Source organism: Pithys albifrons, chromosome 7, assembly GCF_047495875.1.
Source record: "Pithys albifrons albifrons isolate INPA30051 chromosome 7, PitAlb_v1, whole genome shotgun sequence".
NCBI classification, from domain to species: Eukaryota; Metazoa; Chordata; class Aves; order Passeriformes; family Thamnophilidae; genus Pithys; species Pithys albifrons.
The window spans coordinates 6,976,569-7,003,752 of NC_092464.1; the positions used below are offsets into that span (position 1 = coordinate 6,976,569).

Consider the following 27,184-nt stretch of genomic DNA (forward strand, 5'->3'; position numbering starts at 1 on the left):
TGTAGATGCCACATGTTTATTAATCCATTCTAAATAAGAATTACAGCATTTTTATCTTGCCGTAGTACAGAATAAATAAAGCCATAAAAATAAAAACATGTGGTTAGGCATTTTTGGACTGGTTCTACAAAGAGCTAGATCTGCAAATAGAAAAATATAAGAACCCTTGTTAATTCATGGCTCAGTGGTTATCAGAGAGGGATGAACCTGAAAAAAGACTGGGAGAGCTTCTCTTGAGTTTGACTGCTTATCCAATGCTGTATCAACCCAGCAAGACACAGCCTAAGAAGGAAAGACAACACACCTTCCAACTACTGCAGAGCTGAGATGAAGCCCTCCAGAGAAGCCCACCAGGAGCTGCCCACCTGGGAACCATGACCCAGCAACGTGGGTGTCTGGAAGCTCACAACCCTGGCAGCTCACAGAAGACAGGTGTGAAATCACTGGTGCTTCTTTTGCTGAAGTATGAGACTAAAAGGTAAAAAAAGATCCTGCTGGATTGTTGGGAGGAGGGGAACTGCTGTGTCTTGGCAAACAGCTGACCTTGGTACAAAAGCGCTGTGGTTTAAGCTTGGTTTCTGGCTTATGTTTTGTTTAAAATAAAATTTATTTCTGTCCTGCTATTCCCAACTTCCCAGAGAGGTGTCCAGTCTGCTTTAAACTCCTGCTGCTGAGACAAACCATCCTGCATTGGCTGCGTCAGCCAAGGACTGACACAAAGCTCGGCTGTGAAGATGGAATGTGTAGCTGTACTGCAGGGCACCTTCGCTGTCAGAGTGGGCAGAACAGGGGTCATCTGAATGGGCAACAGGAACAGGGGAAAATGTCTCTCATCAGACACTGGACAGGCAGAGATGTGCAACACCTCTATGCCCAAGGGAAGTGAAACAAGGGAAGTTCCTAATTGCACATACACACACAGACATGCAGAGGTACCACACCTGAACAACACTGCCCTCCCTCCTGGTCCCAGAGCTGCTCAGCTCAGTCATCTGTAGTGACAGAATCTGACTGGAGTCCACCTGGCAGTCACGGAGAACCCTGAGGTTCAAGCAAAGCCATTTCCCATCTCTCTTCAGGTTCTGATTTACATGGGCACAGTGGTGCAGAAAATAAAAGGTTCAGCTTTGATCACTGACAGAAAGTCCGTTCTGGGCAGTCACATTAATTCAACAGCCTCATGTTCCCCGTTCTCCTGCTGTACCATGCAGCCCACTTTGTTGTTGAAGAGACGAGACAGACTCCCCTTCTGCAAGCTCCTGCCCTGGACAGACCTCTCCTTCTTCAAACGCCGCTTGTTTCTCTTGCAGATTCCTCGGATGTCCCAAACCCTTAGTGTGCCATCATGGGAAGCTGTGTAGAGCAATTCATTGTGGATCTGGAACAAGAGGGTCACACTTAATGCCAAACTGTACAGCTCAGAATCTGCACAATCAGACAGTCCAAAATCAGAGCAAACACAGCTTGATCCCAACACTTAAGGCCTGAGCTCATTGCAAGAGCCAGTATAAATTATCACAAAAGCTGCTGAAGTGGGGTGAGACATTACCAAGTCAGGGCTCATTTCTCAGCCACTTCACAGAGGCATAAAATATAAACAGCAAGAGTTATTTATGACCCAGACCCATTAGAAAAGCAATGGGGAACTAAACTCGATGTCAGAGTACATTAGCTGGGAATTTCTGTGCTGTTTTCAGACTGCAGGTTTTGATGCTGAGCTTCAGGAAGCACCAAAATCAGTATCAGTGGGGTGTTCAGGAACGCTTTCCTTCTCACACTTCCCTTCATCCTTTTCAGTAAGTTATAGATACAATTCCTCCTTCTAAGTCCATTGTTCTTCCAAACCAGCAGTAATTTGACCTTGATTCCCTCCTGTGGTTTAATTCCCTCATGAACCATTAGTCTGTCCACCACAGGTGCTCTCAGTCACCAGAGAGGGGTCATGACAGCGACTATCCCATCAGCACTCTGGCTTACATGAGCACCACACACAACCACAGCCTCCTCACCCTTCAGTAATACACTTAAGATCATATTAAGGTCATCACTTCTCAGTCCTCTTACAAGGATTTTTTGCCTTGTACAGTTAGAAATTAAATTACAAAGAAAAATACAATGGCAAGCTTTGTCAATACTTAGGGCTGACCATAGGGATTCTATCAGTTACCACCCAAATGCATCCAGGTGATTGTCTGCTACTAGTCCTCAGTATCCACAAGCTTGAAGTTTAAGACCAACCAGCCACTTGCTAATTCAAAAGAATATACAAAAGACAACCCTAGACACAACTTCATGTGCTTGAGATCAACATCAAAGGGAATTTTATCTCCTCTCTTTTTATTCTGGACTGTCAGCCTCCCAGAAATACTGATGGTGTTTCACATTGTTAATCAAAATCCTCATCCTGCTCACAGATTTCACTGAGTTGTGATGCAGGGAGATGCATATTCTTAGATTGGACTTGCCATTCCTGGAAGTGTTCAAGGCCAGGCTGGATGGGGCTTGGAGAAACCTGGTCTAGTGGAAGGTGTCCCTGCTCATGGCAGGGGTGTTGGGACAAGATCTTAAAGGTCCCTTTCAACCCAAACCATTCTATGATCTTTGCATGGCTACCAAGGATTACTAATTCTTCCCCTTTTAACTTTTAAATGCCTCAACAACATGCAAACAACTTTTAGGGCATTTAAATAGCTGTTAGAAAAATTATAAGCGAGTGCCAGAGACTCCTCTGTCTGGCAGGATGTGGATCCTGTATCACCATACAGCTGCTTCAGACTGTTTAGGGATGCCATGTCCCAGGATGGTTTGGGGGATGATGGTATATATTATTCTGCCTGAATAAGGCAGAAACTTTTCTCCCTGGAGCACTGCAAACACTTATCATTAGTGTCTTGTAATGGAAGGAGTCTCATGAGGCTGGAGCCCGTTCCATGCCCTACACAACGTCAGTTACATCCACCTCATGTGTTGTGGCTGCTCTTCTAACCTGACCTGAAAAAAACCCCATCACAGACATAGGGCTATCCCTGGGGACTCGTTCCATGGTTTCACTTACCCTTATTATTAACAAGCTTTTCTAAAATTACATATGGAATACTCAAGTCTTACCTAGAACTACATCCACTCCAAGACACACAGAACAGCCAGCCACACCACTTCCCGCAAAACAAATCAGGGAGCAAGCAGAAGCGAGAAATCCCACAAAGAAACCCCTTCCTGACCTGGATACAGTTGATGATGAACTTGTGTCCTCGGAAGATCTTCTGCAGGACTCCACTCTTGGAATTGAAGGCTCTTGCACAGGCATCGCCACTCCCTGTGAACACTGCAACACAAGCACACAGATGGGAGCAACCACCTCTGGTCAGCTCATGCAAGTGAACTGTTCAAAAACATACCTAAAACATGCTCACAAAGGAGCATGACATACCATTTTTTGGCTCCATTTTCCCCTCAAATAAAGCAGCTCAGATAATTTTCATTTAGCTGACCCCCAGAGTGCTTCTTTTCAGTTGTATTTTTCAAAACACTGAACTGTCTTAAGCCTGAAGTTCCTACACACACCAACCTTTCACTGTACACACGCTTCAAGTATCTGTTTCTGCTTCTCTCTTTCACATGTCTTTCCCTGCCTATACATTTCTCAGTAACTCTAAGCAGGCAATTTATCTCAAGTTTAGCTTTAAGGATTTCCACTAAGCCTTCCATTTGCTTTACCACAGTTCTTTACAGGTTTACATTTAGTACTACAGTATATGCATCACCTCTGCTGATCCAAGAGGGGCAGGGCAGGGGTAAGTAAATGAAGAATGACCACAAATTTTGGCTGCTCATCAGGTTTCCTTAGGGTAACTTAACATGTTCAAGGAACAATTTCTCAGCACTTCAAGATCTTCACATCAGATCCCCAGAAGTGCTGCATTCAGCAACTATAAGGCAGCGCTAATATTTAGATTTTGTTCTTAGCAATATGCTCAAAAAGGAGCCCATTTGCTTTAGAGGTCACAAACCCCCTTTACAAACACTCACTTTCCTTCAGTTAACCCAAACTCCTCAAGTTTATCTAGAGATAAATATTTCAGAGCTGCAAAGAGCAATATATTCACTGCTTCCTGCATTTCATGTATTTGCAAAAGCCACTAGCATGGAAAGATTTTCACAAAACCAAAGTGCCCCAAGACCACAGATTCCTTCTCTTTTGGAAGATGTCAGGACTGAATCTTTAAAGAGAGGTGAAAAAACCATCATGGCAGTAAATTCAGAACTCCCAACAAGAGATGAGAGAACAGGCTACATACTGCCATCAGCTTTCCCACTTCAAATGAAACAGCAGGAAACTTGGCACCTCCTGGATACACTTCCAAGAAAATCCTGGATGTGGAAAATCAATGTCATTTTATATGGGCCACTATAAATTCCACTGCCAACAGAATCCTGAAAAACCACTGTGTCCCAGTCTGCAAACAAGTAACAACAAAGTACAGCAGGGAACAGGTGCCCATTTTTTTTCCAGTGAAAGGCAGTCACTTAATTCTGTTACACACATGCAGAGAGTGGGAACTAATTAAGAGCTGTTTTCACTATGCAGCTGTCATTTACTTCAGCTATTCTGATCAGAATTTTACTTTTGACAGACATCCTTTACATCTTTTGAACTGTCACTCTAGATGTAGAAAGTCTCTTTGACCTCTGAATTTCAAAGAAGAGCAAGAGATCTACCCCAGACCTAGCATTTAAATACATATTTATATATACCACCTGTGAAATAAACAACAAAAAAACCCCCAACAATTAATGTTATTTTTTACTTAAATTTCATAGAGCGTTGAGAGGGAGAACAGTTTTTAAACGTTCCCTTGGAGTTTTTGCAACATGAAAAAATATAAACCACATTCAAATTTAAAGGACTGTGCACACACTGCAAGGGAGAAATAATCAACATATCATTAAGTAAATTAGATTGAAAACCAGCTGCAATATTCCCCATGCTATTAATTATACAAGCAGACTGAGGAAAAACCACTGGAAACACATTCTGAGGATTTAAATCATAGTTCTTAGATCTGTCAGGACTTCCTGTACACCATAAAACTTTCTTGGAAACACACAGTAATGCAAGCAATAATAGTATATAAATTAATTTTTAAGGAGACATTTCCTCTTTCAAGAATTAACATGCATTCAAACAAGTTCCTACTATTTTTCCAGGGCATCTTTTCCTACTCTTCAAGTGGAACAATTCAATTCTCCCTGTTTGACACTTTCAGTAATTCTGCATTAGATTTAAAATGAGATCTTAAATAACTCTGTGAACACTTCTATCACAGTGTCAGGATGTTCTTCACAGGTCTGACTAAATGTAGCAATATTGTCTGTATTTTAAGGGAAAAAAAAGAGTGTTATGGAAAAATAATGTATTTGTGTGACAGGGGCAGGGTGGTAGAATGAGGGGGAAGAGAAAGCTGCAGAGCTGATGGAGGTGGTATCAGATAATGAAACTTTTGTTTGAGCCTAAACTTTCTTTAGAGTGTGGTCAAGTCTGTACTGGTTGCATGAAAAGTAGGAACAAGACTGAAAAAATGCCACTCTGGAGGTCTCATTAATGAAAGAGACAGTGTCTCTATCTCCCACCCAGACATGACTATTCCTTGCTGGATGATGCCAACATCAGCTCAGCACAGTTATCTCACCTTTGGCTAGTCTTGATTAATTCAATGTTTTGGTTTGTGTCTTTATAATTAAAAGGACAAAAATACACACACGCACACAAAATTATCAGTATTTTGTCTGCCAGTGGTCATCCTGGATTACAATTCTGGTTCATTTCCCTTGCTCCCCGCCTGCATCTTGCAGCAGTAACAACACAGGGCACAGCACAGGCTCAGAGCTTTCTCCCTTCCATTTCAGCCTTCTAGCTAATAGCATAAGCTGAAATCAGCAGAAATTACAACCTGCAGGTACGGGAGAATGGGGTAGTTCTGCAACGTAGATGAGGAGAGCTGAAATAACTGTGAATAAAACTAACTATTTTAATGGAGAAAAGTAGGTGCAAATCTCATGCTGAAAGGAAGACCAAAAAAAGGTTTCCTGACTGAAATAAAATTCTACCTCTAGGCTTGGTTACACGTTGTTTCCAAATGTAATTTAGAAATCAATTCAGTCACTGAGTTATAAATGTAGTCAGTCAGCCACGGCAAGCATGGTGCTAGACAACTGCAGGTACAACTCTCTGCTAACATGCACCATCTTGCATCTGTCAGCCAGTTATCACCACCACACTGACGGTCTGCCAAAAGAGAGATCGAGGCCCAGATAGCAACCATTCATTTAGTGTTGTATGTTCACTTCACAGCTGAAGTATGAAAATCAAAATCAGCAAACTCTTTTGCATGTCTAGATTAGCTGAAGACAGCCATGGCCATCCCTAGAGGAGAGAAGTTCTTGTTTGTGAAGCAACTGAAGGCACCTCAGGTCTAACACCAATGGCAGGATGACAGAGAGTGTCTCACTGATAGAAACAGAGGTGCTGTCTTGCAACCCAAGACCAGAAACCAGGAGAAATGACATGCAGAAAGAAAGCCAGTGCAGAGAGGTGTTCAGAGTGAGGTTGAATGGCCAGAATATACTGTCATGTCAGCAATAGACACTTATGTACAGAAATCACTATTATCATGAGGACTGAAAATGGTGGAGCTGAGAGCATGAGTAAGGTAAGCACAGCAGAAAGGTGGTTTGGGGAACAAACACATGAACCACGAAAGGTAAGAGGAAAGGAACTTGTGAACAGCAGATGGTCAGAGTCTGAACAGGAAGCTGAATTGTTAGAAAGCAGCAGTGAGCACCTGAGAGGTGATTCTGGTGTATGACAGTCCATCACACAGTACCCACAATGCAGCAGAGGCAGCCACAGGGCTGTGTATCCAGCAGCAGCATTTGCTGTCCCCAAGCACGCAGAAGAAACAGGTGACAGACCTGCAAGGTTAAACTATGGCTACCCAAACAACCCCCAGACAGCCCAGGACTTAAGCCACTTTTCTTGGTAACAGAAAGCAACTGTCTCTCTTTTGTAAGAAGGAGAAGGAAAATGAAGGGAAGATCTAAGCTTCCCATGTGAAGTAGTGCAGCAAAGTTTGAACCAGAATATAAACATGCTGTAGTTGAAAAAAAGTTACAATTTCACAAGCCTTCAAAATTATTCTCCATTAACAACCTCCAACTAAAAGAGAACCATCGAAAAGGAGTCAGGGGATTGCTGAATACAGGAAAGGCAACTTACAGATCCCAGCGTGGTATTTCAAAGTGCTAACGCTGTGTTTGTGAGCCTTGTAGGTTTGGATTCGCTCCCCAGTGTCAACTAACCAGCACTTGACTGTCCTGTCTGCGCTCCCCGAATACAAGTGCCGGTTCACGAGCTGGAGGGAAGAGAAAAAGACATCATCAATCATCTCTCTGGCACATTCCTTTGTGAGAGAACTGCACTGAAGTGACTCATCCAAAGTCAGTTTCCAACCCAACAGCAACAGCTTCACCTTGAAACAGAGGGAGAGTGAGCAAACCAACCTTGTGCTCTTCACAATTGTGTCTCCCATTGACTTCTGGGCCTTAAAAACAGCTCCCAGCTTTCAGAAGATAAAAACTGAGCCCATCTGCTGGTGCAAGCAGGCAGGTTTCCAGTGAGCTTAATAATGCTAACTCTGCTTCCATAATTAGTTACATTATTACAGCCTCAAGAAAAGCCCTAGCAGTGTAGTTTTTGAAAGCACATTTTACAGGAACTCCTATTGGATTGTAAGTTTTAATTACAACAAAAATTTCAGAACCATTCTGAGTAACAAAACCAAAAAGGTAAATTAAAATTAAAATCCTACACACCATAAAACAGGTTTTATACTTGGTATGATCACTCTGCACAAGGTTAGCATTTGGAAACACTAACTCTTCCTTGAAACTGTCCTATATCTGCATTTCCACAAGTCTTTTTAGACTGTGTTATTGAATGATTAAATAAATAACCACCACTTAGAGAGGCTTTTAAACCTCTTCAATCAGATTGTCTTGTGCTGTGTGTTTAGAGCAATTCTGCCTATAACTCCCCAAGAAGAACAGTGCCTCATTCCACCACTCCTCCTGTACACTGTGAGAACTCACTGGTGGGGAGGGTGGGTTTTATTCCACCCAGACACGACAGAGAATGACGAAAGGAAGGACCGCACTTGGAAATCTGAGACAGAAAATAAGTGGTTTGTGCAAGACTATTAAACCAAGCAATACACAGTAAACTAACTGTATAAAACCTGGAAGATCAGCAAGGAAAAAATCCACAGTGCAGAGAAAAATCTGGCATTCTCTGTTTGTCTAACAAAATCAAACTAAGGGTTTTCACAGCCATTGTTCTGCAGAACCCTGACTGCACACCCCTCCAAGTTTCATGGGCTTGCAGCAACCTCTGTATCAAAGGGATGGAGGGACAAGAAGGAGAGAGCCCTGACACACTGACAGCCCCCTCTCCACTCCCTGCCCAGAAATGGAATTTGCATAAGAAGTAAGGATACCTTGTTTTCCCCCCAGACACACAGATCAGAAGGTTTAAATGATCAGCAGTTCCCTAACCTCCAATGCTTCCCAGGTATCTCCAGGAATCAAGTGCACAACAAATGACAAATTCACTTGTCACGGATTTTGCTCTCAGGGCTCTTTTAAGGGTCTGGTTATTCTGCCACCTTAGAAAATTACAAACCTTTGGTCCCCACTCTTTGCATGCTCTGTATCTGTAAGGCTGGAATGTTTTTCATGCCCTTCCATTTCCACTCCCAATCCAAAAAGGAATGACCCCATTCCCAAAAGGCATTGTAAGTTAGCTTTGTAATAAACAACATTGTGCTGTTTTACAAGATGAAACTAAAGGTATTTTAAGATACAAAGCACTACAGTGATGGGACTGTGCTAACCCACAGAAAAAATGAAGGCAGGCAGAGCAAGAGGTTTGCTGGTCACAGCTCCCACCAGTAAAGACAGAGCAGGCAATGCCACACTTCCTACCAGCAGAACTGGCCCATGGGATGAATTCATAGCTAAATGCCAGGAGCTTGTAAAACACAAACCACTGTTAAAAGCCAGCAGTACTTTGAAATGTCACTTCCTATTACTTTTAAGCTGTTTTAACGACAGCATTAATATTGTATCTCAATGAGGAAAGAGAACAAATGGCCAGCAGCACTGACAAAAACCAAGAGCCACTCTGTTAGCCTGAGGAAGATAACCTGAGTTTTTTACTTCCAAACTTGGCCTGAATGAGCATGAAGAGATTTTCATGATGCACCTGCTAACTGGAAGAGGATGCTCTGCATAGATTCTGCTATGCAGTTCTTGGCCAAGTTGTAGGATTTCTTTTTTGAACATCTTGCTAGCAGCATCAACCCACCCACTGAACAAGGGAAAACACTAAATTATAACTTCCTACAGGTAAATGCCACTCTGCATTAGTGGTACATTAGGTTTTGCTGCTTCATTTCTACATTTAAGTGGGTGTCTGAATGCCAAAGTGAAACAGAAGAGCTGCAACTTGCCTAGATTTGCTAATTTACTAGACATAGAAATGTATTAAATCCCATGGGGTTACTTAGATAATTTATGGCACCAGGATTGTAAAAGCCTTAGAATCATAGAATGGTTTGGGTTGGAAGGGACCAAAAGATCACGCAGTTCCAACCCCCCTGCCATGGGCAGGGGTACCTTCCACTAGACCACGTTGCTCAGAGACCCGTCCAACCTTGCTTAGAACACTTCAGGGATGGAAGTGGGCAAACTGTGCCAGGGCATCACCACCCTCCCAGTCAAGAATTTCTTCCTAATATCTAAACTAGATCTACTTTATTTTAGTTTAAAGGCATTTCCCCTTGTTCCAACACTTCATGCCCTTGTAAGAATTCCCTCTCCAGCTGTCTTGGAACCTCTTTGGGTACTGGGAGGTAGTCTAAGGTCTCTCCGGAGCCTTCTCTCTCTCAGGCTGAACAACCCTATTCTCTCCTGTTGTCTTCATAAGAGAGGTACTCCAGCTCTCAGAGCATCTTCATGGCCTCCTCTGGAACCCCTCCAACAGGTCCACCACATCCTTCCTATGTTGGAGGCCCCAGGGCTGGATGCAGCACTGCAGGTGGGGTCTCATGAGAGCAGAGTAAAGGGGGAGAATCCCCTCCCTGACCTGCTGCCCTCGCTGCTGTTGATGCAGCCCAGGACAGGGTTCGCTTTCCAATGCCCAGTCACAGATGTGGGGAGATCTCTGGAACACCAACCATCTTCACTAAATTCAAAGCCTCTGTGCTACCCTAGACTGCCCCATCATACACATCTGTGCACCTTCCTCCCTCCTCACCAGTTGAAGCAGGTGAGCACAGCAGCAGAGGATTCTCAGCCATGCATGGAAACTGAAATACAAACAGGTTAAACAATCCACCAGATGCTACAGACTAAGCCTGCCAACAGCCAACAGCAAAACCCCTCTGACTGTCACACGGCCTCTCATTTCCAGGGTATTTTTATAAAACAGAGCACGAAATGGCTATTACTGGAGAAAGCCATCAAGAGCCATCAGCTCAGGCTGAAGCTGCAAATCAGATCTGCCTTAGGTGATGTGATAGGCATAATCTCATCTAAATTGGTGCAGATCTGTACAGCTAAGATAGACCTTTGCAGTCACTGCAGTTTAGGGCACAATTCATCTCATCCTGAAGCACATCTGAAACAAATCTCACCTTAAAACTTGCTATTTCTTCCCCCAACAAGGACAACTTTCTCAGCTGTAGCCAGATCAATTTAGGCAAGATCAGTCCTCCTTCAATTGACCAAAGGTCGGTCTAGCATACAACTCTAGCCTAAACTACAACACTTCACATATCTGTATTTAATCAAAATAATAATCATCATCATTTACTGTTCCCCCAGCCAAAGCACTTACAGACTGGCCCCACATGCTGTGGTTTAAAAATGATCAGTAGAAATGGTTACATATTCCAATCTGCAACTGCCCAGAGAAGCAGTGATATTTCCAAAGCTGTATTTCCCTTGGCTGGCTTCTATGCACTTGGTTCACACTTTGGCTAACTGCCCAACAAAGCTCCTGACATGGAATAGCATGGCCAGGCAAGGACATCTGTGGCAGACTGGACAACACACAACAGATTTTCAACTCAGATATTAATGGGCTGAATGGACATTTCAAACCCAAGTAGCTTCCAAAAAATTAAAAACCTGATGATAGTCAGATGCCCAGTTCTAAAGCCTCAGCCAGACAGCAGGGAAAAAAAATCACTGCATTGATATTTGAAATTCTGCTAATTTTTCTCATCACTCTAAGACACTTTGCTTGGAACCTGATAAAACAGCGAGAGACATGAACAGAGCAATTTTTTCTTAATTCCCACGCCAAAGTACTGGAGATGTACCATTCCATGAAAAAGTTCAGTCAGACTGCTTGTGAGTTGCAAAGAAACAGCAGCAGCAAAATACAAGCTGTAAACACTGAAGTAGTTACAGGTTTCATTAATAAGACAAGGCTGTGCCCCCAAAACACACCAGAATTTTAATAAAAAATCAAATTATCACATCCAGAGTTGGTGTTTCAAGACAATCACAACCCTATTGCTCCACAAGCTTGGATTGACCGAATATGTGCAGCAGCTTAAGATAAATATGTCCTCAGCTTAAGACAATTTCTACCTGTAAGAATCTCAAAAATATCTGCAAAAGAGAAGTTTAGGAGGTATTTCAACCTTACAGGAATAGACTTTGCCATCCCAATTAACCTTTCCTATAAGCAACTATTTAATTCTCAGCCAAGGAGAGCCAATTGGCTCTCCAAGGAGCTTTGGGCACATCCTTTTTCTGAAGGTCATTGCACTCAGACTTGATCCCAGGAACTTCAGGATGAGTTCATATCAGCAGCCACGTGTCCCACCACCAGCCTGTTCTTCTCATGGGGGTCAGTGTTCCTACAGTCTGCCAGCTGGGTCTTCTATTCACAGCCACTTAAAGGTTAAAAATCATCCAACTTGGACCAAACTTGAGTTTACAACTATGTAAGCTTTGGCTGAGTTAAGACTTTCAGGATCCCATTCAAGCCACATTCATTTTAATGAGCTAACAAACTCCCTGTGGGCAAGAAATTGTTGGTTTTTTCCTGAGAATCCATCTAGAATGAGCTCTCTGGTCTGGCTGTTAGGGAACTATTTTCAACTTTTTTACTGCAGTGCAAAGTAATGGCCCTAAAAACACATTTCCTTTCTACAGGTGTTGTACACATTCATGTTCCTCTAATTCACATCTTCATCCTCTGATGCAACAAACACAGATTACAAAATATGTGTGTGCTTAATTTAACTGGTGTGGCAGGAAAACATCTCTGTCCCCATGATCACAACAGTTAAGCACATAAACAGAGTTCAGGCAGTGGCTTTGTTCAAAGCATTCTTTTCTTCTACTCAGCTTTAAAAGGCAACTGAAGGGAATGGTCTAAACAAAGGATCTTTTGCAGGAAAACCAGAAGCAAGTCTTTGCCCACTCATGTTCATGTTCTTCAAAAAGAAGTTCCCTTGCAAGAATGTTTGCTGTAGGATCCAAGCTAAAGTCCGAGATGGATCACTTCTCTCTGCCCGCTTTTGGCAGCACAATTTTGATAAATACTGAAGAGGCAGAACAATCAGCAAAGGACAAAGCAAACCCCGTGAACAGTGAACAGTTTGCAAAGCTATTTCGGAGGCATTTAGAAAAACATACACAAGTAAATATTTAAATCAGGGTCATTCAGCCTTTTGCAGAGCATCATGTTAATGAAAATGCATGTTTCATTATTAATTGCAAATACTGGTCTTCAGCCAGGCCTGAAATTTTTAAGTGGAAGAACGAGCAAGAGCTGTGATTATACTCAGCCCACCCTTGCTTTTTCCCATCACTTCCTATAAAATTTCATTATTGGCTCTCATTGAAGAGGGAGCTCTCAAAACAGCTGCTGTACTTTATGTGCCAAGAGATCAACGCACTGCAGGAGGAAGACGATGAAGAGAGTTCTGGCTGCTCCATGGTGAGTTACCTTGCCCGAGTGTGAAAATCAAGTGATCAATGCTGTCAAAGCACCTATCATGGACACAACTTCCACTGCAGACAGGTTTCACCAGGAGACTTTCCCTCAGCTCTATTTAAATGGTGCAAGGAAGAGGAAAGTGGCATTAGAAGCTGGTACCTGCAGCAGAACTCCCGTGACAGCAGAGCACACACAGTCAGTTCAGCTGGTGACTTGCCTTCCACAGGCTGACCCCGGGACAGCAGGACCAGCCCTGGGGAATACAAACAGCTCACCCACCAAAGACAGGGGAAAAGGGAAAGCCTAAAGCTCACCAAGGCATTTCTCTTCTTCCCTGCTGAATTAGAGCTGTTTCCAGGCTCCTCTAACCTACACTGGCAACAGCACCTAAAGGAGGATCTTAGAGCAACTGGGGAACATTCCAAATCTCAACATTCCTTGTGGCATCACCCCACTGCTTTCCACTGGCCAGCTCTGCAGGAAACAAGGTGGATAACATGGGTGTGTTGTATGGCTATCTAGCCAGAAAACTCCTTCAGGAAGTTCCAGGAATTTCCATTCACTGCTACAGCAACACTATTGGTATTTACTGGAAAGTAATGGGAGAGGACTGGAACAGGCTGGACCTAATTTGCAGCAGTTCAGAACATCCCAGGGCATTCCCGTTAATAACAGCTTTTTAAAGTTGGGGAAAATATGGTCTCAATATCCAAATTTTTTCCTGATCTGTGTCCAGGACAAAAGATCACACTGAGCATTTCTCAAACTTTTTGAAAGGTCACCCTCCCTTAGGGATCTTTATTTGAATAAATAAAATGAAAATAAATCTTTATTTTTCTTTCCCTTAAATTTCCCCACACAAGCATTATATGACCCAGAGAACAGGTAACTGCCTTTAATTCCTGGTGCCAACTCAGCTCCTCCAGGAGAGGGGTAATTAGCAGCTTGCTTCTGCCCTGAAGAAAATGAATTACTGTCAACAATTAAAACTGTCTGCTGGCTACTGTGAGCAACTCACAACTACCTCCAAGTCCTTCCTGACCCAGGGTTTGAAAAACACCATCCCAACTCACTGCCACAGATTGCAACACTGTCACTAACTAAGACGCCCAAGGCAAAAAAAGGCTCCAAGAGCTTTTGAAAAGAAAACAAAAATAAATAAAAAATAAGCACCTCTGTTCAGAAAGTTTCCTTTCTGTTGTAACATCTTTGTATGGATTCTGGTGATTGACCCCTTTCTAAAAGAATGAAAATACCATGTGGGCTGTGCTGAGAGGCTGCCAAGTGGAACAGAAGGGACAGTGTTGAACCCAGTTAGGCAGAGGGAGGAATTAGGAAAGATCAACAGCCTAAAGCTATTCAACAGCAGTACAGTGACTGCTTAAGCTGGGTTGAGAGGCCTAGACACTAAATGCTCTCTGTGGGGGCCCGTATGTACCTCAGCTGGACTCTCCCAGCCTCAAACATCAACTGGTGATGAGCGAAGTGAGGGACTACCAGTTACTCACAGCTAGAAGAGGATTTGGCCAGGACTGTTGCCAACACAGTCTTGGCAGCAGCAGTCTTGTGTACTCTGAATTGTTCAGGTTTTCCAAATAGATGTATTGGGTTTGCTTTTCTTCTCCCCTACAAGAAGTCCTGTTTGTTTAAAACCATTGTTTAACTCTGTGCTCACAAGCAGGGAAGCATTGCTCATTCCTGAGCATTCAGAGAGCATAATTGAATTTTCCAGGCTTCTGGGAGAGGGTCAAGCCAGTTTTGTGCAACAATTTTAGCAAGAACCCAATTAAATTAAAGCAAGCTCTGTTGTTGCCAATCTGTGCCCTGGAGAAGGGCTACAATTAAACAACAAAACATAGCGTGACACTGAGAACAACGGATTTACTTCAGCATCCTCAAAATACATTACCACAATATCATGAAAACAAGCTTTAACACTGAGAATTTACCCAAGCAAGACAAATATTACTCCAGGGTAACATGATTTTGTGTGGGTTTTTGTTTTCCTTTCAAAAAGTGAAGAAAAACTGAATTTCTTCAATACTCTCAGGTTTTTATTCTGTTAGTGTCAGCTATGACCACCTTCTCTAGAAACAAAGGCAACATTTATTAAATAGCTATAAAAAATACATCCTGTAGCCACTGTAAGGGAAAAACACTTATAGACAACAAAGAGAGCAGAAAGGAAACTACTGTCATTAACTACAGACACACACATTTATAAACATTTATGCTGACCTGAAACTAAGTTACAGACCATCATATACTCTCTTTAAACACACTATGAGCATTTTCTGGTGGGAAATGAGTGCACAGGGTAAGTGCTTGTGCGGTAAATCCCATTTTGCTTCATCTGCCTAACCTCTTCCTCTCCCCTGTAATGTTAGCAAGTCTGGCAGCATTCTCCAGGAAAATACTGCAAACACAAAAACAGAGTATAGTTTTTGAGACCATGTTACATTTCCCCCCTTTTTCCTTCATAATTTTCTGATTTCTCTTCCTCATGCTCTACTGGTCTGTTCCATTTTCCTTGCCCATTTCCTTGTCTTGGCCATTTCTTTCTCCCTTCCTTTTCTCAAATTATGTCTGTGCAGTTTTTAAGGTAGGACTTCTTTCAGCTTTATGCTCTCCTATTATCTTTTGCCCACAATTTTGGTTTGGGGTTTTATAAGTTAGCTGGTTTACTCTGAATTTTTTCCCCTCTCCTTTTTTAAGTTATCTGACCCCATGACTATTTACTTGCTTATGTTATTTTCTTTAGTCTGGTGATCCTGTTTACACAATCCTACTCAGACGAACAGCGCTCTCAGCAAACCTAATCATGAGTTCCAAGACCTAGGAGGATTCAAATAGATACTGAGCTAGAAGTTAGACTAGATGAGATCAAAAAGTGTTTTAGGAAAGAGGATTTGTCTCAAGACCAAGGAGCACTATTATTTTGTTATTACATGAATATTTAATCTTACCATTTATAACCTGTGTTGTAAGAGCTTCTTTATGAATGAAAAGACAATTGAGACCCGCAGGTGTTAAGACCTGGACACCCCTTTCCAAAGGCTCTTGAAGAAGCCTCTGCTCTTACCTCTAGGCAAATTACTGATCCTTGGTGCTCTTTGAACACTTTGAGCTGCTCACCAGTGACAATATTCCAGGTCCGAATGGTGTAATCTGTGCTGCCAGAGAAGAGCTCCCGGTTTGGTGCGTCAAGTGTAAGGCACAGGACGGCCCCGGTGTGTCCCAGCAGAGTTTGGTAGCAGCGCCCGCTGGACACCCACCAGACCTTCACAGTGCAGTCAGTGCTCCCTGTCACCAGCAGGTCTCTGCTCACTCTCTCCTCCTCCTCCTCTTCCTCCTCCTCTTCCTCAAGAACATCCCTGGAGGAATAGTGAGCTAGAGTCAGGACGCAGTTCCGATGGCCGCGGAATTCCTGGATTTGTTTCTCCTTGTCCACGCTCCAACAGCGGGCTGTCCTGTCATAGGAGCCACTGAAGAGATAGTCTTTGGCAACCAGGATCCTGCAAAAAATAGAGTTTGCGTGTATGAATAGCATCATTCTTTTTACATAACCATGTTTTGTCACCATTTCAATGCCAAGCACCCTGAAATATGAAACGGTAGCATGAATACAACATATATAACCCCAATTAATTGTCACTCTTTAATACACCTGATTCTTAAACATTTGTTGTTGTTGGTTTTGAGATTTATTTGTGCCCCCTTGTTCAGGCACACTGATGCAGATATTTTTACACTGTACCATTGTAACTCTGGGCATTTATGTTTTTCTAAAATTCTTTCCAATAGGACTATTATGTACCTTTCATGAGTTACATATGATAGTTACAAGTTTGTTGTGTTGGGTGGTTTTTGTTGTGGGTTGGGGTTTTTTTAAGAACTCATTCTTGGTAATTATTTATTAATATTTCTTTACAAAAAATCATTTATAAACTGACCTATGACAATAGCTTGGATTCAAAGTAACAGCAAAAAAATATTCTAGGAACTTGAACTGTAACTGACAGTGTGCAAAGATAATCATCTTTCCACCATCAAACAGAGTACAAGAAAAAAAATATACACCTAATTTCACATAGCCCAGGATCTCAAAAAAGGTAAAGAAAGAGCATCCCACATAACTGAAGAGTAAATCAGAGATTACAGCTCAGGGATTCAACTTACTGGGCCTCCAAAACAATGAGTTGTAGCAGCACAAACAAATAATAACAGAAAAATCTCTAGAGTTTATCTTTCCAAAGCAGAGATAGGGAAGATCCATAACCTGCCTTCTTTGTGAGCTGAGTTTGGTTCTCTGGAACCTTTCAAACAGGCAACAAAGTCATACGAATAGGGAACACATTTCCCATTTGCTGATTCAAGCAAAAATCAGATCAGTGCCAAAACACAGAGCCAGCCTTCCTAACTATTTACAGAATCTTGCTACACATCGTATGTGTTTTGAGTTTAGTAAGGAACAAAAAAATCCACACGCCCACCAGAAATGTTAAAAAATATCAATCTCTGACTAGTCTATTTGGCATTAATTAAATCCAGTCCAACTATTAAGAGGCACTCTAAATGAACAGGCCCATCAGCCACACACAATTAGTTTAATAGTTTAATATTGAACCTCATTTGCACAAACAGTAATAATAATTCCAGAAAAAGCCCTGACTTTATCCCTCTTGGTGACACAAAGACTTGACACGATTTTTTAAAATCTATTTATCAGAAGCATCTGTTATCAATTTGATAATTTCTTCTGGAATTTCATTCCTAGCCCTGGATTCAATCCCCCTGCTGTTTGCCTTTCATTTCTCTCCTATCTGCTGTCTGTGGCTGTGTCAGCACTGCTGTTTGGAAAACTGATCACTGCAGCACAGAACACGCGTAGCACGAACTCAAAGGTTTGCACAACCCCTTTTTATGAGGGTAGTAATGGAGAACTGCAGGAAAATGACAATAGATGTGATGGAGAACTGCAGTAAAATGATAACAGATGTGGTAACAGATCACAGGAACGCAGGGGGAGAACTCCAGGGAACCAACCTGTTCACAATGGACGTGTGTCCTCGGTAAATGGCCAGGCACTGGCCCGTCATCACATCCCACTTCCGAATGGTGTGATCTGCACTACACGTGAAGGCAGCCTCGTTTTCCAAGTGGCAAAAGGTGATGTAACTTTCATGTCCTGGGAATAACAAAGGAAATTAACAAAGGAAATAAATCAATCATTCTGAGTGGAAGCAGGACAGACTAGTCAAGCCCTTCACCTTAGAAAAGAAAAATAAAACAAACAAAGGATTGAAACTCTGGTTTTGAATGCATCAACATATTCTTCATGTTAAAGGATTTCTTAAAAATACAACCATTTCAAGCAACAGCAGAAAAATTCACTGATACCAGGATTAAGTGAAAAACTAAAACTGTACAGTTCCAACAATCAGGGAAATCAAAAAGCATTACAGAAATGTAATGAGCTAAACTAATATCAATATAAAACTCAGACTAATGAAGTTTAAAACCAATAAAAAAAATCTGCTTATTTTTTTAATAAAGAAATACTTTTGCTTCCTTCTTCTGAACTCAGGGGGTAAAAAGGCTGCATTTCAACCCAACCCATTGATTTTCAGAATACAAACAGCCATAAATTAAAGCATGAAACTCTGCAAAAAGGAAGCAACGTGAGACTTACCAGCAAGGTTAGTTTTATTGTCCAGGCAGAATGAAAAGCAAACAAAAACACATCTGGTAAATAGTCAGCCAATACTTTCCCCATCATGACTAATAACACGAATAAACCCCACAATTTTCAAAATATCAGTATACCTTTTAAGGAAATGACACAGAAAGACAAAATAAGAGCACAATTGTTTATACAATACTCTGAGTACTTTGGGATTCTACAGTTACAATAAAAACCATACACAACCACTGCTCTAAAGATGTCATGCTGACAAGCAGCATAATGCCAGCAAAGAGGAATCAATATTACAACCTCAAGCTTTTGTTGTTGCTTAGCAAGATGTGTCATTTTCCTATTGCAACATTAAACGCACTGCATTTAAAAATCACCTCAGGATTCAAGTCCCAGCTTCGCTCAAGATTTTGTGTGGAATTGTTATTATCTATCTAATCATTGTTCCAGTATTACCTTGCATTCTTTACTTTTAATATTTAGACTGTAAGCTTTCAGGATTAGAACTGCTTCCTCTTGAGTCACTATCACAAGAGTCATAGTTCTGGTTGAAGCTTATGGGCTCTACTGTGATTTAAATATTATTCTTTGAGAAAAAAAAGAAAAAATCTAAGAAGAACAAATGTGATTAAAGAGAGACAGATGGACAAAGGTATTAGAAAAACACAATCATGTTGTAAAATAAAGAGATGGTAAAAAAACTGAGGGAAAGCAGACGGCCCAATAAAACAGTTTCACTGACTGTAAAAAACAGATTTCACTACAATTCCTGTAGTTCAAAAGCATTGTTGTAGTTCAAAAGCAAACTAGAAGCCCCATTACAAACATGTGGCTTGCTTCCTCTATAGCAAATTCATCAGATGCCAAAAATTAAACAGATCACCAGGGTTATAAGAAAAACTATAGTCATTCTCTCCCATATTTGCGAAACTTCACTGTTAAAGCAGGCTAAATGGGACAGGTTTCAACCACAGGATTTTTTCTTACAGCACCATACAATCCTGCTCTGAGATCAAAAAAGCAATCTTGATAACTGCACCAAAGTCTGTCAGTCAGGTTTTAACTCAGTAACACTTGACCCACACAGAGGATGCCAAAACCCCCTGTGGCAGGCAATGTCTGGTGCTGGTCTGGCCAAGAGCAGCCACCACACATGTCTGTTGGTTGTGCTGTGGTGGAGCTTGAAACTGTGTATATAGATACAGGTTTATCAGTAATTACAGCTTGTAAAATGTCATTTTACACAACAACTGTGTGTGTGCACAAATATAAAATACATACAATTATCTGATTCAAATGACAGTTCACAAACCACCCAGCCAAACTTCTTTAGCGTTTATCCCAAACACTGGCAGTACATAGGCCAGATTCCGTAATAATGAATATTATCCAATACATTTCTCTTTCTAGTTAAGAGCTAATTAGTGGTTTAAAAAGATTTCTAAGCCTAAATCAAATGCAGCGAGTTTTTCAGAAGTAGCTATGGCAGGATGTGGGGAAAAAGACAATACTCCGTAGTGAACAACAAGCAAGCAAACAAACAAACAACAAGAAAATCACAGCAATGTGATTTCCTCTTTTGAAGAAAAAAGTTAGACATTCCAAATTTAACAGATTTTTTTTATGTACTAAAAGAACATGAGTGAGAATATAAACATCTTCAGCTCACATCTGACTTCTGCAGGATTGTACTTACAGAGTTTTCCTTTTCTTTTTAATTGTTGACATGCTAGTCTAAGAACAATAAATTTTGTTTAAGACACAAAATCAATTTAAATTGGAAAAAAACCCAAAACAGCAATTAACATTTCTGTTTGTCAAATGTGGTGGAAAAAAAAATAACCTATTTAGTAAGGTTTCTTTCCAGACTTCTGGGTCAAGGGGTACTAAATAAAGACTGTCTGGAAAATGAGATGATTAAAAGGATAAAAAAAAACGACAGACAGAAAGAGAGAAACAAAAAGTCATTTTTTCAGAGTGTAAAACAGAGGGCTTCCAGAAAGAGACAACAGTTAAATGACTGCTACATTCCAAACCCTGAGATAAAATGATCCGTGCATGGTAACCTGCTTGGGGTTGAAACAGCTTCTGCTCAATCTTACCGTAACAAATACCCCCAAAAACTCCACAAATCAAAACAAGCATGATTTTGGCTGCCCGGCGGGCTGTAAGGACTGCAAGAGCCCAGGAGACGCTGTGTGGCCTGTGCTTAACCTCAGCACCCCGGGCTGAGCGGAGGAACCGCCGTACCTTGGAAGTGCCCGTGGCACTGGCTGTCGGCGGTGCTCCAGAGCCGCGCCGTGCCGTCCTCGCTGCCCGTCAGCAGCCGCTGCCCGTCGGGGCTCAGGCTCAGCCAGTTGATGCCTCCTTGGTGGTCCGTGCAGACCTTCACGGCCGAGCCGCTGTTGCCCATCCCGGCGCTGGCCGAGCCCTCGGGGTGGGATCAAGGGCGTCCCGCACCTCCAGCCGCGTCCCCCCGACGGAGCGCTGCCATTACCTCAGCTCCCAAACAGCAGCGGGGCAATCCGCGCTCCTGTGCACGGACACAAAGGGGAAACGGGAAAGCACATTAAGCCATTTCATCTGCCCCGTGGAGGTGTCGCTTCCTCAGGGCGTGCTGAAAGCCATCGCGCGTCTGTTTCCCCGCAGGATCCGAAGCCCAGCGGCGGCAGACGGGTGCACACGCTGGCTGAGGCATCCTCTCCATGGGCACCGAGGCACGTCCAGCCCCTCGGAGAGCACCCAGCCCGGCCGGGGCTGCTACCTGGTGCCCCCCCCCCACGCCGAGGCAGCGACCTCAGAGCTGACTGGGGCACGCCGAGGAGGCGACGCCTCTGAGAGGGGAGCCCGGACTCGGGCGGACCCCGGGGCTGCCGCCATCCCTCCCGCACAGACCCACGGCATCCCCGCCCCCGGTACTCACCGCCCCGGACGCGGCGATCCCGCATTCGACCTCCGGGGAGGGGGAACCTCCTCCCGCCGGGGCGCCGGAGCCGCCACCGGGCCGAGCGCGGGTTCCCCCCCCCCCCCCGCGGGGAGGCGGGCAGGGCTCCCGCCGTGCCCCCTCAGCCCACCCCGGGGCGGTCCCTCACCCCCCGCCCCGGCCCTGCCTCCATTACCTCCCGCTCCATGTTCGAGCTGCCTCGTGGGTGCTGCCGCTCCGCGCCTCGTCCGCCCCATCCGGAGGTGCCCGGCAGCGCTGCGCCTCCGGGACGGCCTCCCCCGGCAGCCAGCCTCCTTCCCTTGGGAAGGGGCATCTCCGCCCCGCCGGGGCTGCGGCCGCTCCTGCAACGGTTCAGTGACCCGGCGGGGCGGGGGAAGCGGGAGGGTCTGTGCCGGCGGGGGTCCCACTGATAACCGCACCAGAGCCAGGGCAGCCCGACAGCACCTCCCCATCCCCGGCGGGGTCCCATTGATAGCTTCACCACAGCCAGAGCAGCCTGACAGCACCTCTCTGTCCCCGGCGGGGCCCCCGGGCTCAGCATCGCTTCTTGCGGCACGTTTGCTCCCTCGGGCTCCGGCTCCCCTGCCTTGGGGCACACCGGGATCACCGCGGTTTCTCCCGGGGGAACACTGAGACTTGTGCTGACGGCTGGGTTGAGGGAAGCCATCGCCTTTTGTTCCTGCTCCGCCCGCCTTCCCTGGGCGAGCTCCAGCCGCGTTTCTCCATGGGAGCCCCAACCCAAACCCCTCTCTCGCTCTGCCGCTACCCGAAGCTTTTGCGGCTGTTTCTTGTTAATGCGGCCCCTCGCCCATCCACCCCATGGGCAGGGCTGCTGGGGCGGGGGGGCTTTGTGCTGTCCCAAACAGCCTGTCCGAGGGGCTCCGACAGCTGCTCCAAAGTGTCTCTCCGCTGCCCCGGGACTGATGTGAAAAATGGGCTGAAAGGGGTCTGTCCCACCGCGGCGTAATTAAACATACTAAGGATAAATGCCCCGGGCAAACTGATGTGGAGAGGCCAAGAGCCCCCAGCAAGGCAGCCACAGGGGCCGACGTGGATCTCTACCCTAAGAAATGGGGAGCTGCGTCTAAACTGCTGCTAAAAACATGCAGCAGTCTGTGGGCTAAATCACAAACCCCACTGTTCCTGGCTCACACCCCATTTGATTAGTAAAGCACCTTTTTGTGTCAGGTCACCGGCCTCAAAAGGAGCCCATTGGCTCAATAATCGGGGCTCACCCGGCGCTCACAGAGACTCCTCGAGACTCCCCGAGGCACCAGCCCTGACCTGGCACGGGTCACCCCCGCGTGGGCTGTGCAGGAACACGCGTGTTAAAGGGATGCTGCACGGGATGTGTTATTTGTTCTGGCAGGGGCGAAACAGGACTAATATGTCACACCCAATGCAAACACGGGGTGATCCCGCTTCGGCTGCCAGTTGTAGCCTTGCAGCATGGATGAGCTTGTAAAGCGGAGCTTCAAATTCGTGTTTTGCAAGGGTAGGGCTGAGCCCCGGGGCTTATTGTCCCCAGCCAGCTCTTTCCCGAGGACAAGCATTTCCACACAACCCTTGTGCATTCAAGAAGTTTTGGTGTGAGAAATGAGTGCAGTACTTCTTCCCTCTGAAAATCACATTATCCGTGAAAAGATATTTTTTTGGACATGTAGGCCTGGGAATCGGCTGCTCTCAGGGAGTGTCCCTCACCATCTGCTCATACATCTGTCAAATCCACTCACAAGCCCCTGCCCAGAGCTCTTGCTCGGGAAACTGTAGGATAGATTAGCACTCCTTTTTATTTTCCTGTGCTGCTGTGATGTGAATGCAAGGGAAAGTTCAGATGGAAGGGATATTCTGTTAGTTTTGAGGCAGGTCTGCTCATTTTAAACACACAGTTTAGATCTCGAGGGGAGGTTGAGCTAGAGGGGAGACCCCTGGCCACAGCTCAGCCATGGATCAGCTGTGGGAGCAGAGGGTGTGCTGTTCCTCCTACACACACACATGCTCATACACACCCTTCTTAAAGCCTTTTCAAGGTTTTTTATTATTACTTCAAATTAATATTTCCCTCCTGTGGTGATTAATGAAAACATCTGAGCTTTTGAATATTTTCATGAATATTTATTCATTTTTCTTGAAGTTGTTTTTTTTTCCTACTGGTTTTATCTGCCTCAATTTTAGATAAGTTTGCTTTATTACATTTGTGGTTTTGTGGTGTTTTGTTTTTTTTTAATTGTAGTACAACAAGGGAAGTAAAAGAAAGTTATCTGCTATTTGATTTTGCTCCTTGGGGCCCAAATACTGTAATGAATCCTCCTTCATCCAGACACCCAAGGAGGTGCAAGTATGAAACTCAGGATTGCTGGTAAGCATATCACTTGTCATTCTCCAACAATTTCCTATTAGCTGTGTACATAACTACAGATATGTACATACACAGATGCATAAGCTGCTCCTGTAGCATCCAGATAAATATAAAATCTTAAGAAGGCTTCTAGATGTTTATCCTGGATTCACAGCACATGATTTGCAGGATCCAGGGGCTATTGTTGAGTTTAGAGTCAAGTTTAAGCTCTTTTGGCAGGCAGCAGAAGTAAAGGAAGGATGTAGAGTTTCAGTCAGTTACATTGTCCCTTAGGAGGGGAGAGAAGTGTCTCTGTCAGGGGTTCCAACATCACAAGGCTCCTAATTCTCTTCAATTAAGTAGAACAAATCGAGACCTCTATCTTTAAAACATATCTTCATTCAGTCAGAGGTTCAACCTGTTCTTACAACTCTGATCCAGAGACAGCATAGTGAAGGGAGTCTCTTTAATTCCTCCCCACAAGACAGTAGTGGTCAGGTGCAAAAACCTCTTCGAGCAACTTCATGCCAAATTATCTGCATTTAGACTCACCTGACAGACCTTCAGACATACAGCGTAGGCTCCCAAGCCTTAGAAAATACTAAGTCAGTATTCATATCACAATCTGCCCTGATATAAATGCTGAAGAACATTTCCCTTGAAAATATTTCTATAATGATGCAAATGCTTCCAATAATTTTATTGATGTTGTTTGTGGAGGAAGGAACACAGGCATCTCCTCAGTTCACCTCCCCCTCCTGGGGCCTTGGGTATCTGGATGGATTGCAATGGTCTTTGATGGACAACAAAGGCTCTTTGTTCTGTCAAAGAAGCAGAGCCAATAATGCCCCAAAGAAGTCAGCACAGAGAGCCCGACCAAAAACAAAAGAATAAAGTGTGCAGCAATGCAAATTATCCTTCTTAGAGAATTAACCCCTTCCACCATCCCAGTCCCTCTGCATTCCCTATGGAAGGGCCTTTGCAGCTGCCAGTGTGTGTTCACTTTCATCCTATTGCTCTGCTTCAAGCTGTCAACCTCACTCACCATCAAAATTGCTGATAATTAAGTTACTCTTTCTCCACCTCAGAAAATTGCAAAAGCCAACTAACTCTCTTAAATCTATGGTCAGAGGCCTGGAAGATTGCTTGTGGCATGGACATCAAGTTTTGGTTGGGTTTTTTTTGATTCAACCACATCATTGAGAACTGTTAGACTCAAAAGCATGTTACAATGGTGTCTCCAGAGCCAAGGTTCCTCACTGAGCAAACTTGCTCTATGCTAAGAAAATGTCTCTGATAAGGTTAAATCTGATATAAAAATCAACCCAGTTACACTGGTACCAAATAAATAAAATTATCCTTAAGTAGATTTAAATGTAGCTTCTACTGGTTTGATTTAATTAAAAAAAATATCAACACCTAAGTGGTTTCAGTTGCATTAAGAGTTGGTATTGGTGAAGGCAAATTAAGTTTGCTTGGTTTAATTATCAAAACTCAACCACATGTAGCCTTACTCTGAAGTGAGAATGGAGGAGCAGAAGTGTTTGAAAGCAAGGGTTGGTTTGATCCACAGAGCACCTGCAGCTTGCACTGCTCACTGTGATGCCTGACAGTGCCAGTTCATGGCTGAAGTGCAGAGCCAGACATCACAAAACCCCATCCACAGAGGCACCACTGGGAGCAGGACTGGAGAAGCACATGTGCAGATACACAGACAACTGTTGTATTGGCACATCTACTAGGAGACACCAAAATCTGTTTTGGAAAGTGTGTAGCCCATCCCCATCTGCCTACCTTGGAGTTTCATGTGTTCTCCCAGGTCCAACCGGAAGCCTTCAGAGGCTCTGGGCAGGGTGCCTGTGTGTGCAGCTCTGCAGACCATCTGAAGTTATCTTTTCAGACTGCAGACCCAAACTGCATAACTGAATGCAGCGTTGCAGCTCCTTCTGGCCCCTCTGCAGCTGGCCTCTTTTACAGGCAATGCAGTTCTTTTTTCCTCACGTGAATCCTTTGCAGCTTAAAATGCCCTGGAGTGCTCAAGAGTCTAGTTTGGGTATAAACACTCAGCAAATTCCCCATCAGGACAAAAGATGGTCAGAAACTGTCACTTACACTAGATTTTCCTCTAATTATACGTAACATTCTTTTGGTTTTTAATCAGATCTGAAGTAGTATTTCCAAACAGTTATTTCTGCAAATGCTTGGGTTTGTGAGTTTCCTACACTGCTGTAACAAGAATACCCATCTGCAAAACTCATCCATATCTCTGCTGTCCACTGCTGCTTCACCTGGACAGATGGACTGCTCCTAGTCAATATCAGGAGACTGAAAGCCTGGGATCTGGAAAATGAACTGGTATCCAATAACCTAATGAATGGATAGTTGATGTAGTGTTGCTGGGTGGTATAAGTGGAGTTTTAGTAGCTAACCCCAATGTCAGCCCCTGGTAGCAACAGGAATTTAGCTGTGAACTTGGAGTAGGAGGGGAGAAGACTGCATTAACTTTTTGCTGTGATGACGCGGTGGCTTAAAAGCACTGCTAGGAAGGCATCTTATCTCTCTGGCTAAGAAAGCAGATGCAATTTCCTAGAAATTTTTAAGCTGTGACATGTCAGGAAGTGTAAGATCTCATGGCAGCTGTTGCAAAGATCACTGTAAATAGGTTTCCCTCCACATAGTCTACAGATGACAAGGCAGTTCCCTCATGTCACGGCATAGTGGGAACTTTACTGCATAATTCAAAATCACAAATATTTACAAAATTACAAAATAGTAGTCAAAAGCTCATTTTACCCTGTTCCCTGCTTCGATGGGAGCCCTGCTGTTTCTTCCAGACGGTAAGTTGGCCTCTTGCCCAGACCATATATCTCTTATGACAGTCTCCTTAAGGACCAAATCTAAATGGAAGCCAAAAGAAATATGTCTTATTAAGTGACACAAGGGCAATTTTCTGTGTCTGATTCTGAGCCTGTTTTAACTGCTTTTGCATGGACACAACTCTGCTGGCTTTAACTACATTAATCCAGATTTGTACTGATGCAAGCAGAGAGCCCCAGTGCCTTTGACATTGGTACAAAAACAAATTCCCAAAAATGCTGAAGTTGCAGCCAGTGACCCAGGCAGTATTTTAAC

At 43.8% G+C, this 27,184-nt stretch overlaps 1 protein-coding gene across 1 annotated transcript; it reads right to left on the reverse strand.

Moving 5' to 3' along the window:
* WDR86 (WD repeat domain 86) lies at positions 1–21,784 on the reverse strand. Its single transcript, XM_071559891.1, has 7 exons — positions 21,694–21,784; positions 21,021–21,303; positions 18,122–18,263; positions 16,158–16,590; positions 7,277–7,412; positions 3,222–3,325; positions 1–1,378 (listed from the first exon to the last, which is right to left on the reverse strand). The coding sequence occupies exons 2-7, from the start codon at positions 21,181–21,183 to the stop codon at positions 1,160–1,162; spliced, it is 1,197 nt and encodes a 398-aa protein (XP_071415992.1). The 5' UTR covers positions 21,184–21,303; positions 21,694–21,784; the 3' UTR covers positions 1–1,159.
* Positions 21,785–27,184: the final 5,400 nt, after the last annotated feature.

What these genes read in the sequence shown, in the direction of transcription:
- WDR86 (XM_071559891.1), bottom strand. Translation starts at nt 21,183, where the DNA reads ATGGGCAACAGCGGCTCGGCCGTGAAGGTCTGCACGGACCACCAAGGA. An exon ending in GATCAGTAATTTGCCTAGAG is followed by an intron (nt 7,413 to 16,157) that starts GTAAGAGCAGAG and finishes TCTTCCCTCCAG; the next exon opens with CTCGTGAACCGGCACTTGTA. An exon ending in GAAATACCACGCTGGGATCT is followed by an intron (nt 3,326 to 7,276) that starts GTAAGTTGCCTT and finishes CTTGTGTTGCAG; the next exon opens with TGTTCACAGGGAGTGGCGAT.